The following is a 14,652-nucleotide window of genomic DNA, read 5'->3' as shown; positions in this document are numbered from 1 at the left end:
CTAACTTGCATCAATATAAAAACAAAACGATCATTAAAATCCAATCATTCAACTTATAAATAATCATTTTAAAATATTCAATATAATTAATCATGAATCATATTTACCTACATATATATATGTATATGATCGAGTCCTAGTTATTGGAACTAATATTCATATAAAATATGCATAATTATAGTATAATTTTGAAAACCAAACCTTGAATATAGTTTTGATAATTCACCTACTTCTACACAAAGGATGTTAAATCATAGAGTCACTATTTAATTCACATTATTAACAATTTTCACCCTTCATAGACAAATAAAACATAACATGCAATAATTAAAATCATTAAACACACAAATTGAGCAAACCTCAAGCAAATACTCATAAAAGATCAAACAACAAAATATGAAGGCCGAACAAACTGACAGGACGACCAGCTGACGACACTCACACGAGTTTAACTAAATAAAATAGGGTCAACTACTATCTCCTCCACTTCCATTGGAAAATATAAGGCACGCTCAGACCTGTGAAACCAAGTGGAGACGATACTCCGTAACTACCTGGTACTTGTACCTGCAATATCTTGCATCACCAAACCACACATGCATATATACAATATAGAAAACATGATATACACACCGTTGAAGGAGAATCGCAACGTTCCCTGTCTCACCGAAATGAGTGAAGGAAAATTGTCCCCTTGCATCTAATACACTCGCATACACACAACATATAATTCCACATTGCATAGACAAAGTAAAGTGTCAGTACATAGAAATAATCCATAAAATGCCATAAATCACAAGTACTAAAATACTACAAATAATTATGCATCTCATATCCAGATAAAGCATGAAATAATGTCATATAAGTCTGAATAACAAATCATGGTAATGTATCCACTAAAAACAACCAATAATAAAATATGAGTCCAATGAGTTCAAACGAGTAGGGGTACTACATCCTTCTCCTCCACACTTAAAGCAGGTTCCTCTAAATGTTCTCTTGTCTTGTCTTCCAAAGTTCTCATTTCGGTAACCATATCGTTCTCTCCTCCGATAGGAATTTTTATCATCCTCCCGGTATGAATTACATTTTTTGCTCACTTCCTTGTCCTTTCTTTGATCTATACTGGTTCGTCTTCCTCTAGTATATCCTCTTCCTCCGATTAAACCTTCCACCTCTACCTCTTTTTCTCTTCTCATGTCTTTTGTTCAACTTCTCTTCTGCCTATAGGGCATACTGGTAAGCCTCTTCAACACTCTCCTACTTGATCAAACTCAATTCATCTTGTATAGACATTCGTAATCTATTCAAATATCTTGCAACGTGTTCAACTTTATCATCAACATGTCTGGATCTGATATTCAGCTTGGAAAATGCTTCAATGTACTCCTTCACACTAGATTCCTTATGTCTCAAATTCTGCAAATTCCAGAACAAATCCACTTGATAATTCATCGACATAAACTTTGACTTCAACTTAGCAATCATCTGATCCCATGTCTCAATCTTCTCTTTACCTTTTCTTTGTCTATCAACTTGCAAATGCTCCCACCAAAGAGATGCGTAACCTTTCAATCGAGTACATGCATATTTCACCTTCCTCTCTTCTGTAGTGTTTTCAAAATCAAAATACTTCTCCATCTCCGAGATCCAATCCATCAACTCATCTGAAATTAACTTTCCATCATATTTCAGTGGGGTAAAATGAGGTTTAGTATTTGCCCTAATCAAAACCCTCAAAACCTTTCCTCATCCGGATCAACCACCGATAGGTTTGCTTGTTCTGCCAAGGCTTCTTGTCCTTCATCTTCACTTACATCTTCAATATGTTGGCCTCTTCCTTTGGGATGTCTCCACGACTTCTAACCAGGTTGTTATTCCTCACAACATCTCCATCACAGTAGGGTCAGTATTCCCACGCGCTCCACCATTCCTAGCTCCTCTTTGTGTCATCGTTCATGCTAGTCCTTTGCAATTGCAGGTCAGATCCGTATTCCACCACCCTACAACAAAATTTCAGGACACACAACCTCTGGAATGAAACTTCGCTCTGATACCACTTGAAGCAGTCACGGTGAGGAGGGACCTCAAAGAGATCACTTTGGACTGGTCAACAAGAGTAAACACACCAAAAACACAAAGATATGATGGAGGCAATACAAAACAAATTATTTTATTGCATGAAATTTGATTACGTCCAACCGGTAACAACCGGGTTACAACATACCGACTCACATGCCTAGTAGAATAGGTCACAATCGGGACCTTTAATTTTATGATCTATATTCTACGCAAAGTCTAGCTACTTGATTCGTTGATTGATTACATTCTAATGCACAATTACAATTATATATATCGATCCAAAGGATCCAGTCAGCCCAAAAGGTATCAAAACCCGAAGAACAAGACCTAACATCAAAATAACAAGGTCGGCCTTCGCCAAGAGATTCCTCTGGAAAATCCAAAGGATGAAATGTGGATCATGGGAAAAGGTCGGCTACACGCCAAGGAACATCAAAATAAATGCCCAAGGCTCCGCAAGCTTTAGAAGGGGTTCTGATAGATCACCAGAATAGGTCCAGGCAATCGATAACAAAGGAACAACTGATAATAGGAAACTATCATGGAAACTAGTAGCGATATCTCATCGGGAAATTATCTAAATGCAATTTGGTCTAGAAGCAAGGAAGATGATTAAGTCTTCAAGTAGAATCCAACTCCATAGGATCTGGTGAGCCAAGACCGGGATACACAGAAAGGAAAACTACAAACAAAAACCAAAGCAAAAAGGAAAATGTTTTTGGTTGATGCAAGATTGTAATGAACCGGGGATGCTCCTGCATCACAACAACAAGGCTTTAAAAGAGGAATGAAGGACAACAATATTTATATTGAAAAAGAAGGTAAACATATTTGGGATGTGGTAGTTTATGTAGATGATATGATTTTTGGAAGTGATTGTGTAGATATGTGCAAAGTTTTTGTTGCTAACATGAAGAAGGAATTCAAAATGTCAATGTTGTGTGAGCTATCCTTCTTTTTGGGACTACAAGTTCTACAATTTGAAAAAGGTATCTTTCTTTCTCAAGCCAATTATATCAGAGAAATGTTGAAGACATTCAGAATGGAAGACTGCAATCCTGTAAGTACACCTATGATAACAGGATGCAAGCTTAGGAAGGATGATGAGTCTCCTAATATGAATCAAACTTATTACAGATCTATGGTACGTAGTTTGTTATATGTTATAGGCACTAGACCTGGCACTATGCAAGTAGTTGGTTATGTTGCTAGGTTCAAGGCTACACCAAAGACACTCATGTTCAAGTTGTAAAGAGGATTTTAAAATATCTTAAGGGTACAATGGATTTTGGTTTATGGTATCCTAAAGGTAAAAACTTTACACTCACAACTTTTATTGATGCAGATTGGGGAGGTTTAGTTGATGATAGAAAGAGCACAAGTGGTGGTGCCTTCTTTCTTGGAAGTTGTCTTGTTTATTGGTTGAGTAAAAAACAATCTTCCATTTCTTTATCTACAACAGAAGCAAAATATATTGCAATTGTATCATGTTGCACTCAAGTACTTTGGATGAAGCAAACTTTAAAAGATATAAAGGTTGAGTATTATCATCTCATTTCTATTTTTTGTGATAATATGAGTGCTATCAATATTTTTAAAAATCTAGTTTTGCACTCTAGCACTAAGCATATTCCTATTAAGTATCACTTTTTGAGATAGCAAGTTTCTAATCAGCAAATCTTGTTTGAATATGTGTCTTCTGAAGAACAAATTGCAGATGTATTTACCAAGCCACTACCAAAGGAGAATTTTGAGTTCTTGAGGCAGAAGTTGGGAGTGATTTCACTTCCTCGCCGATTTGCAGATTGGATTCAACGGGAGTGTTTATTGTCATATTTTATGCCTCTTTTTCAGTTATGTAATTTGATTTTTTGACTTGTTTTATTCATTGATGCCAAAGGGGGGTAATACAATAGGGAGAGATTCATGTTGATTCAGTTTGTTTCAGCTTTGTTTCCTATTTCAAATTTTTCTGGATTGGTTGTCATTGATGATAAAATGGGGAGACTGCTGGCATGTTTGTCATTTATGTCCACTTGACAATAAGTGATGATGCCTACATTGTCTGATGTCTTTTCTTGATCCAAGTTTTTCTTTTTCTTTGTCTTGTTCAGCTGTTTGAATCTAGCTTCGTCAGGGCAGTTTGTTTTGTCAGGACTATTACACTTTCTGTTTTAGACTTGTCAGGACTGTTTTCAGAGTTTGTTGTTAATGATTGATTCTTAGCTTCGACATATTAGTTATGAAATTCAAAGGTTCAACTAGTGTAGTTCGTGGTGTTTTCCATGTGGAGTATTCCTTATTTCCTGGTTGTTTGGATGTGGTAATGTATTATGTGAGAGTGTTGTTTGTTGTGCGCAAGAGTTTCAAATAATCATGCTCGGTGTTTCATATTCTTCTGTATTCACACTAGTTACTATTGGTTTTTCTAGTTGTGTGTAATCATTCAGATTATTATTATTTATGTCGTCTGGAATATCTTAGACCTAGATTAAGCTACATGGTTCTTCCTAGAAACCTGCAAATGATATTTTTTCTTAATGCCTTGGATCAGGAATGAATTATTTTTCTGCAGAAGTATTTGTCGACTTAATCATTTGTTTTCTTACAGAATCGAGGTGTAATTTTTGTGCTTTGTGTGAAGGTGCTATGCGTTTTTAAAGTTGGTGTAAAAGTTTGGTTGCTATTATTGGGTGTTGATTGATAAAAAACAAAATCTGGGCAGTCAAAAAGAGGTTCGACTCTTTTTTTTTAAGAAGCATGTATTATCCGGAATCTATTGGCGATATACATATCTTCTTCAGTATGATTTGATAGTGCTTTGATTGACACATGTCTCACTCTAAAAGGCATTTTTTTAAAAACTTATTCCTCCTTGTGTTGTGGAAGCCAATATCATTATGCGTTTTCTTTTATAGGTTACAAAATGATGAATTTCAGTGATTCAGAGTGGGTGTTGCAGTCACTAGAATTCTAGAAGTTTTTTTTTAAATACACATGCCTATATAAAGTGTGAATGTATTATGATGAACATGGGTGGTAATATTGAAAGATATGTGATATCGTCATTCTAATTTTTTCTTTGGATATGAAGGAGAAGGATTGAATGAGTAAGATATATATTTTTGGCATCATTGTTGATGTGAAGAAGATTGGAAGATAGTGCGAACCTTTAAAAGGATTGACTTAGTTGAAGTTGACACTTTTTATCTCTATGAGTGACTGATGTATATGAGAACTTTATGAATACATATTTGAAGTGTGTTGTAAATCAGTGATATGTTTTAGAGACATGACATGAGAGTTTTGATTTAAATTTATGAGTGTTGTGCGTATATGAAAAATACATATATATCTCAATACTTGTGTTTGTGTGCTATAACTGAGGTTGGTGCCTCAAAAAATAGAAGTTGAAGCTTCAGTTTATCAAAGTTGGTGCTTTAAGGGGGTTGGTGCCCATTTGTTTTAATGAAATATTTTGATGCCATAGTTTTTTACCTGAAAGGGTTTTCCACGTGATAAATTTTGTGTTTTCTACATAATTATCTATTCGGCTCCTTTCATTTGGCAAAATTTATTTAATATTTTTGAAATACTATTCACCCCCCCCCCCTCTCAATATTTTTGCATTTGTTTTCATATAGTTCATCTCCACATTCATTTTCATGAAAATCGTTGAGAATCTTTATTTTTATACAATATAGTTTCTTTGTTGGCATGAAATGAAAATCCCATGTAGTTTCCTTGGTTTCAAAAGACAACTATTTATATCTTCCAAATTTCACCATAGTTTTAATGTGAACAAGTTTTTAAAATGTATATTGCATTAGTATGTTAGATAAATGTTGTCAAGGATAAATTGTCATGTAATGAAACGCTCTTAAGTTTCGATGTCATGAGAGATTAATGTGAGACATCAGACCATTCCGTTGAGAATGGCCACCATATATATAGCCTATCGGCTAATTAAAAAATAAATTTTAAAATTTAATATAAAAATTTGATTTGATTGAACAAATATTTAATTAATTACATATAAATAACTATTATTATTTTACAACAATATTCCTCAAAGATTGAACATATTATGGGAGAATAAGCAGGAGCAAGAGAATGTGAGTAGGAGGGGTTATATTTTTTGTTGGTTTGGGAGTGGTTGGAGACTAATGCTAGTGAGGAGGGCAATTTTGATGTTGATGGTGGCGAATGGGTGGAGCTTGTGGGTGTTGTTGTTGGGTTGATGGGGTTTTTCTCATCCCTACCTTATGGTTGCCTTGTCTCCCTTTTTGTTTGGGGTGCTACCTACGATGGAGATTTCATTGCAGTCAACCTCCCTCCCTTTCGAATACCTTGGAGTTTTTTGGCTCTTTTCGTTTTGAAGACTTATTTTGTTGTTTTAGGCTTTGGCTTTGATGCCAAGAACCCAACTTTAGCTACTCCTGGAAATGTTTTACAAGTTGATCCGGTGATTTCTTTTGTAGTCTCAAAAACCTTGATTCTTTCGACTTGGAGGTGGTTGGAGTTCTCTTAGGTTATTATTGGGTGCTTGGTTCGTTTCTGCTTCAACATGCTCTGTTCAAGGTTCTTTGTGGGACCTGCTCTGGCCATTTGGGTTGTATGGAGAAGGGAGCTTCTTGTTCTTTCTCCTTAATGGGTTATTGCTTGTGGAAGCTCTGATATTTTTTGGGTCACTGTCTCTAGTGACTAGCTTTGGTGGTCTTTCTTGTTGGGGGGTTTGGACTGAGGACGGTTTAAGGGTTGTTCCTGGCTTCTTATCTGAGATGGATCTAGTATTTTTTCCTAGATTTGGGGTTGTGGTTTGAAGGTCATTGTTTTTTATGTCTTTATGGTGCAGTTTGTCCTTTGTTTACGTTTCCTAGTTCAGAGGTTTCTATATTGAATCTTGTCTTCTTTTTGAAGACTTTGTCCAAGACTATGTTGATTATTTGCAGAAGCAAAGTGGTTGTGAGAGGGCTCTTTAGGCTCTCCTCTTGTTTGATCTTGTTGATCCTAAGTTTTTAGGGGCAATTTTTGTTGTTTTGGGGTGTTTTTGGTTGGGGGTTTCTTCTACCTTTTTGGAGAAGAATTCTATTCTCTTGGATGTTGAGTGGGCTCTATGTGTTGTTTTATTTGATTCTCAATTGAGGACCTTTGTTTATTTTGTCCTAGCCTCTCTCTATGTTTCTCCTATAGAGTTCTCCTATGGAAGTGGAGATCTTTCATGTGGGAGAAGTTGAGCATTCATTTCTTCTCCAACTAGTTCTTTATATTGCATTTCTTATTGTGGTGGAGATTGCTTGTGTAGGACAGGTTCGGAGTTGGTGCAAGGGGGTTATTGCTACCCTTATTCCAAATTTCTTTCCTTTCTCTCCTATTGAGTGGTGTGTAAGGAAGGTAAAGGGAGCTAACTGTTGTATTACTTGAAGGTTATGGGAACCTTTTCAAAACTCATTATTATTGTTTTTATGAGTTGAGTTGTTAGGTAGCTTCAACCTTGTCCTTTTTGTAGACATCTCTCTTATGGTTTGATCCTTCAAGTTTTCTATTGTTCTGTTGCTACATTGTTGTTTTCCTTTGTTAGATCTTTTGACAATGATATGTAAATGTATAAGATTCCAGATCCCTTCAAAATTAGTAATACCCCTAATCAAAAACTATTTTTATTTTACTATTAAATTTATATTTAATAAAAAAAAAAATTATTTAATATCCACATATAAACATATAATTTATAACAATAATTACTTTATTAAATATAAATTTATATTTATTTTAACAATGTTTATATTTTTCATCTCAAATTAAATGTATTCCTCTCCTTTTAAAAAGGATAAAGTAGACAAGGTAATGTACTTTTTATTTTATATCTAATGACATGGGATTTTAAGGCCGCTTTAAGGCTACGATGGGTTTTAAGGCTTTAGCCTTTTAAAGGCCCGTGACTATGTATAAAGGGTATAGTAAGAATTTTATATGTAACTTTCTCATTTTATTTATATAATTAACATTTTTTTATCTATAAATCATATTTGTATTTTTATTATTGTTTTATTTTTATCTTAAATCTCTAAATTTATAAAATCTTTTTGTAAAATAGTACATCTTAAAATAAAGAAACGTGAAAGAAGTAATAAAATCTTTAAAAAAAACAAAAAAAAACTCTTTAGAAATACTTAATTCACAATAAGTATATGTATATGTATATGTATATATACTAAATTACACATTGAACTACACAAGCTAAATGTTATATATATATAATATTCGATATTATATTTAACAATATATAATATTAAATTATGGCATTACTAAATGAATATTAAACTAAACATTATTTAGATAAACCTTGTAAATATATACACATACTTTCATATATGCAATGCTTAATATTAGAGATCTAGTTTGGATTCTACACAAATATGCAAGAGATAAGTAACTAAAGATGTTATTCCTTCAACAAGAATACAATATGATACAAGATTAATTTTTTCTTCTTCCTACCATGTAAGAGGTACTTCCCTTATATAGGCAAGGTAAGGCATAAGATTAGACAAGTTCATGACAAGTATCTTAATCCTATGACATGAGACAACTAAAATAAACAAATATTAAATTACCTAAGACATAAGATAAGAGAAGATCTCATCAAGACAACTAAGATTTCTAGAACATTCTTAAGACAAAATAACTAAATAACATAAGATAGGATAAGATCTCGTCAAGACAACTAAGACTCCTAGAAGAAGCCTAAGATACAAGGAGCGAATGAGATAAGATAAGATAAGATCTCATAAAGACAACTAAGATTTCTAGAAGAATTCTTAGTTCCTAATAAATTAATAAGATAAGATAAGAACTCATCAAAACAACTGAGACTTAGGTAATCTTAACATGTGAATAGGACCTACTAGCTTTTTCTCTTTTCAAAACCCCTTATATGTGGAGTTCCTTTTTCAAAGTTAATTTTTTGTTAAAGAAGGTAAATTTCTCACCAATCTTTCAAGGCACATTTCAAGGTTTAGAGGCTTCTAAAATACTTTTTAAATATTAAAAGGCATGTTCAATTTTACATAAATAATTATAAAAATAATATTTATAGCATCAAAATCACCCTCCTAAATTCAAACCCAAAATTCGACAATAAATGAATCCAACTCACTCCACCGAACTAGATAATTCAAATTTGCATAAGAAAATTAAAAATGATGTTTTAATGTTTTTTCCTTCATTCAATTTAGTTTTTATTTTATTCAAAATCATTTCATTTGATTAGTACTATATACTTTAGGTTATAGAGAGCATGTTTAGGGACCACTTTAATTAATTGAATATTTAATGCCCTTAGTTTATAATTTTTAATTTATTAAATGCAATAGTTCAAATATGTTAGGAAAATAGGGTCATGACAATTTATTTAATTAAAGGTAAGTGGTGGGATAAAGTCTAATGTGTTCATGTATGACTGATTTTATGTGTCTTTAAAAATAATTAAGGGGTTTAATAAGGAAGTTGTCAAAACCCTAAAGAGATAAGAGCAAGATAGGAAACTCAACTTTTATAAGGATTTTGAGTTTGGTGTTATTGGACATAATGAAGTCTCTAATCTAATGATGAAAAACAAGAAGATCATTATGGATAATTAAAGACCATGCTTAGAAATGTTGGTGCAATGCTTAAGGTTAGAAAATTTGTTAAAAAAGCATTGGTCATGTTTTGGATGACCTCAAGTTTATCACCATGAGGTTGTCAAGTGAACAACCTAGCTTTTTCAACATACCCTACATCCTTTGAAATAATTAATTAAGGTATATTATTCAAACCAAATACAATCAATTATCAAACATCGAAAAGAACATAAGATAAGGTCACTACCTTGTGGAATGCTTTCTAGGATGAATATGAATGCTCATTTAAGATTTATTTTTGTCACATACACTTTTAACCTCATTGACATCAATAGATACATGATTTGTTACAATAACCATTTAAGATCTATTTTTGACACACAGACCTTTAACCTCAATGACATCAATAAATACATAATTTGTTATAATAAGCATTTAAGATATAAATTTGCCACACACTCATTTAACCTCAATGACATCAATAGATACATGATTTGTTACAATAACCATTTACGATCTATTTTTGCCACATATATCTTCAACTTCAATGACATCATTAGATACATGATTTGTTACAATAACCATTTAAAGATTTTAAAATATGATTCAACGAATTAATCTACAATAAATACCCAAAAAAATCATTTCAAACAAAGTAAAAGTCACCACATACCAAAAAAAATCATAAACAAAACCCTAAAAAATCTACACACACTTCCACCATACCTTACACATAAAATAATGAGCGGGACCTATGAACTTGTGAGGTCACAAATGGGAACCTCATCCCATTTAAAAATTAAATGAACTTGTGAGGTCGCAAATGGGGACCTCATCCCATTTAAAAATTAAACAATATCATCCCAGCGAGTTTGATCTTGGATGCAAGATCAACAATATGACAACCATCACAACATACCAATATCGACTAAATTAGAAATTACTTTATTTTACATAATTAAATTGCAATAGGTCAGGAAAGTAAATCTGATACAACTATATTTTGCAAATCATTGTCCTGTGAACTTAATCTTTTTAAAGTAACTCCAATTGGACCATAGTGCACTTGGTAGTTGGAATCAATATCTTACCCCTTACTTTAATGTCGATCCTCCACTCTCTACCATGGAGACATATTATCATATTATATGCAAGCCGCTATTGTTTTTCAGGTTTCATACACTGTAACTCTTGATTCTGTCCCTTGAAAAACTTACCTGCCCTTGATATACGGGAACATACATCATTTCCATTCTACTGGGGGTAGGAAGAGGGCCCACTTTCCTCTTTCTCGAAAATGGCACTATAATACATTTGAACTTTGAGAGCTACTGATGTTTATGTTAATGCCATGTAAAACAAACCAGTACTGTTCACATGTGACATTACCACGAGTCATTGGTTGAAAATCATGTGCACAATCACATTTGGACCTGATAACACAACAAATAATGGAGCCCCACTGGATAAAGCAAGCAACAAATTCAAATTTGTATTCATACAGAGCTTATGTTTTATATTGTGGACTTAAAGCTCTAGGATATTGGTACAAGGAATCAAAAACGTAATCTTGAAGTAGCAAAAAGAATGGCAAAATAATGGCCAGGTGGCTGTGGGTTTTGCTTACACAACAAAACCACTAAGAAATCAGAGACCATTATTGTCAGAGTTCTTTTTGAAGCATGTGTAGAAAGTTTGTGTCATCTCTAAATCATAATTTGATGAGGAATTGTGGACCAAGGACTAGATAAGCAATAGCATATCCACATAAGCACATTGGCTGAATTGGTAAAGTTATTACACTATAAAAAAAATTCTGAAACAGCGTTTTTGTGCATATATATTTGATCCCACAGCAAAGATTCAACTCGAAGCATTCAAAACTTATGTATTAGCATTTATTTCCATATGCTCCCTAGGCAGTGATAAAGGGCAAAAGAAAGAGCTGATGGCAGACAGAAGACTGATTTTTGTAGTAGTCTTCTTTTCCCTGCTTTCTGGTACATTCTCAGACTTTGCAGCAGACCAGAAAGAATGTGGATCTCAGCTTGTAACACTCTCATCATGTATACAATATGTGCAAGGCTCTAATAAAATACCCACTAAAGATTGCTGTGATGGCCTTCTACAAATTCACAAAAGCAACCCAAAGTGTCTCTGTGTTCTCATTAAGGACAGCTCAAATCCACAGCTGGGGATATCGATTAATCTTACTTTGGCCTTGGAGCTTCCCATGATCTGTAAAGTGCAAACGAACATCTCCACCTGCCCAGGTAATCTTTTGTTTTAAGTTGCTTATTTACCCATATAATCTGTTTGAGGAAAAGGACAATAGTTATACGCTAGTTTTCATTTTTTTCCTGCAGCCCTGCTCCACATGTCTCCAAGCTCCCCAGAGGCTCAGGTCTTTAACAGCACTGCCACTTCTTCACCTGGTAAGTTATCTGACCATTCTGTGACAGTCCATCTAACTTAACTTTCTGACAAATGGGATTTCATTCTTTTTGGCATTAGTACAATGTTGAAAAATGGCTTTCTGCACTATATAATAAAAACCTAACAATAGTCTTTCTCAATGCCAAACGCAATAAATACATTTGGACTGTGAGTCAGTTTGTTATTATTTTGATTTATAAATTTGGAGAGATTAGGAGTTTATCCATACTGGAGTAGTAAAATGTCTTTCTTAAAATTTCTGGCATCTGCTGGATAAATTTCATCATGTGTGGTAGCAGGGCGAGTAGGATTCTGTTCTAGAATTTTCAACATGATATTGAAGGCAATGTCATTCAGTGTATAGATAGAGCATCTTTAGCCAACTTCTGCCAGATGTGAATTTATTGGACTCCTTTAGTTAAAAAACCTCATTCTCTCAGTTGTTAGGGTCACTCATCTTGAGACTCTCTTGGCTATTATGGACCTTGTGCTAGTGCTTTTAGTTAGACAGCTTTGGATATGGAAGTCTTTTCACTATTTCCCACATTTATCTTTGCCTTCAATTTGATTGGATTCAAATCCAAAGTCAAGAATACCGGAGAAAACTATGTTTAAGTCTCTTTGATGCAATTCAGGTCTGTTCTATAAACATTGGGAAGCCACTTCCTGTTGTACCAGTGTGCACAGATACCCTGTCCTGCATAATAGTGGAATCTGGGTCATTTCACTTAGCTTGTCTATCTAGTAATTTTTAATAAGCCTAATCCTGGGGAATAGAAGATGTTAAATTAGATACAATATATTAAGTTGAAAATCGAATCATATTAATAGTATTGTTTTTTATTGGACTGTATAAGATTTTTTTTAATAAACTCCAAGCAGAAGCCCCCCCTGCAACTAGAACTCCCTGCTAAGATTGGATAATGCTACAAGAAACCCTATGCCCTATCACATGTTCATCCTCTGTAACCTAAACAAATATGTGAGAAAAGTGTAAATTGTAGGAGATCCTACAACAGAACCAAGAGTTCATACTAGTGACCCTAACAAATACCAGTAACAATATTATTACTTTGAATTTTCAAGCATTGTAACTTAAATCTGAAAATCAATGAAAAGGGGTCTAAAAGTAACTCCTAAACATAGAAACCAGTGAAGATAAAACAGTCAACTCCAGATATACAATGCAAATTATAACCTAGGTTGTATAATCTTATAATAAAATACAAACATATTAAAGATCTCAGGTTTTCACAGTTAATGAAATATATGCAATCAAGTCTTTGGAACAATTTTATAACCTAGGTTGTATAATCTTATAATAAAATACAAACATATTAAAGATCTCAGGTTTTCACAGTTAATGAAATATATGCAATCAAGTCTTTGGAATAAAATTGTAGAGAAGATTTTTCATCATTATGATGTAGAAGATAGGGGGCGGGTCTTGGAACATGATCCAAAAACTGCTACATAGAGGGTGGGTCATGGAGCCTGATCCAAAAATTGTTATATATCATTCTGTAAAATATATTTTATATATCATTCTGTAATATATATTTACCTGCTTCTATATGAAATTGTGCTGGCTCTGTCACTGTGTCTAGATTTTATTTTATTTTCTATTTCTTAACTGTAGTCCTAATTGGTTGTTTCTCAATACTAACATCAAAACTAGCTTGGAAGTCCGAAGGGTAATATTTTGGGTAATGTGATGAGTTTTCACCATTCAAACTTATGGCTAATTCAATGAATGAAGCATGGGCAATGTATAATAGATAGATTCGGGGGTTTTTGAGCACAAATGGTGACTGGAAATTTCATTCAGATGTCCTGATGATTTGATCTGTTTTGTTAGTGTCAGCAGCTCGAAACACAAGTACCTCTTCCAATTCTAGCAGCACTTCATCAAGTGAAAGCTCCAGCTCAGCTAATACCTTCAATGTTTTGGCCTGGACTTGTTGTGGGCTTGCCTTATTTCATCTTTTCTCTTTACAGGGATGCAATGTATTTGCTCTGATATTGGGTATTCAAAATTAGAGATTTATTCAACAAAGCTCTCGTGACACCTTTGTTTTGTTGCCCAATACACAAGTCTATTTTAGGTGTTGTAATACCCTTCTTTTATTCTCTGTCACCTGTCACCTTGATTTGACAGAAAAAGAAAACTATGTTTTGGGTAGTTGTGATTCTCTACCTATTTCATGCAGCAACAAGCTTATAAATAGTGTTGACAGATATTTGAATAGTAGGTGGTTTTCCACATCATTCTCAAGCTGATGGTCATATTCTTTTTCAGTTGGGTTAAGTCATTTGGTGTGTAAGCTAAATACTATAATCACAAAATCATTATGTTCTTAGATAAAAAAATATGAAGATATTTTTGAAAATGAAAATGGATTATTAGAGGTGTGAAAAAATTTAAAAGAATAATTATGTGGAAGCTAAATACTATAATTACGAAATCATTATATTTTTAGACAAGGAAAAATATAAAGATACTTTTTGG

General features: G+C 33.5%; 1 protein-coding gene across 2 annotated transcripts; it reads left to right on the top strand.

Moving 5' to 3' along the window:
- Positions 1–11,112: 11,112 nt before the first annotated feature.
- On the top strand, positions 11,113–14,418 carry LOC131063723 (non-specific lipid transfer protein GPI-anchored 13). Of its 2 annotated transcripts, none has more exons than XM_057997624.1 (3): positions 11,113–11,980; positions 12,074–12,142; positions 14,008–14,418. In XM_057997624.1, the coding sequence occupies exons 1-3, from the start codon at positions 11,656–11,658 to the stop codon at positions 14,181–14,183; spliced, it is 570 nt and encodes a 189-aa protein (XP_057853607.1). In that variant the 5' UTR covers positions 11,113–11,655; the 3' UTR covers positions 14,184–14,418. The 2 variants fall into 2 exon arrangements, with proteins under 2 accessions (XP_057853607.1, XP_057853606.1); XM_057997623.1 differs by having other exon boundaries at positions 14,002–14,418.
- Positions 14,419–14,652: the final 234 nt, after the last annotated feature.

The sequence above is a fragment of the Cryptomeria japonica genome, chromosome 8 (genome assembly GCF_030272615.1).
Source record: "Cryptomeria japonica chromosome 8, Sugi_1.0, whole genome shotgun sequence".
Taxonomy (NCBI): domain Eukaryota; kingdom Viridiplantae; phylum Streptophyta; class Pinopsida; order Cupressales; family Cupressaceae; genus Cryptomeria; species Cryptomeria japonica.
This window is presented reverse-complemented; position numbering and strand designations above follow the sequence as displayed.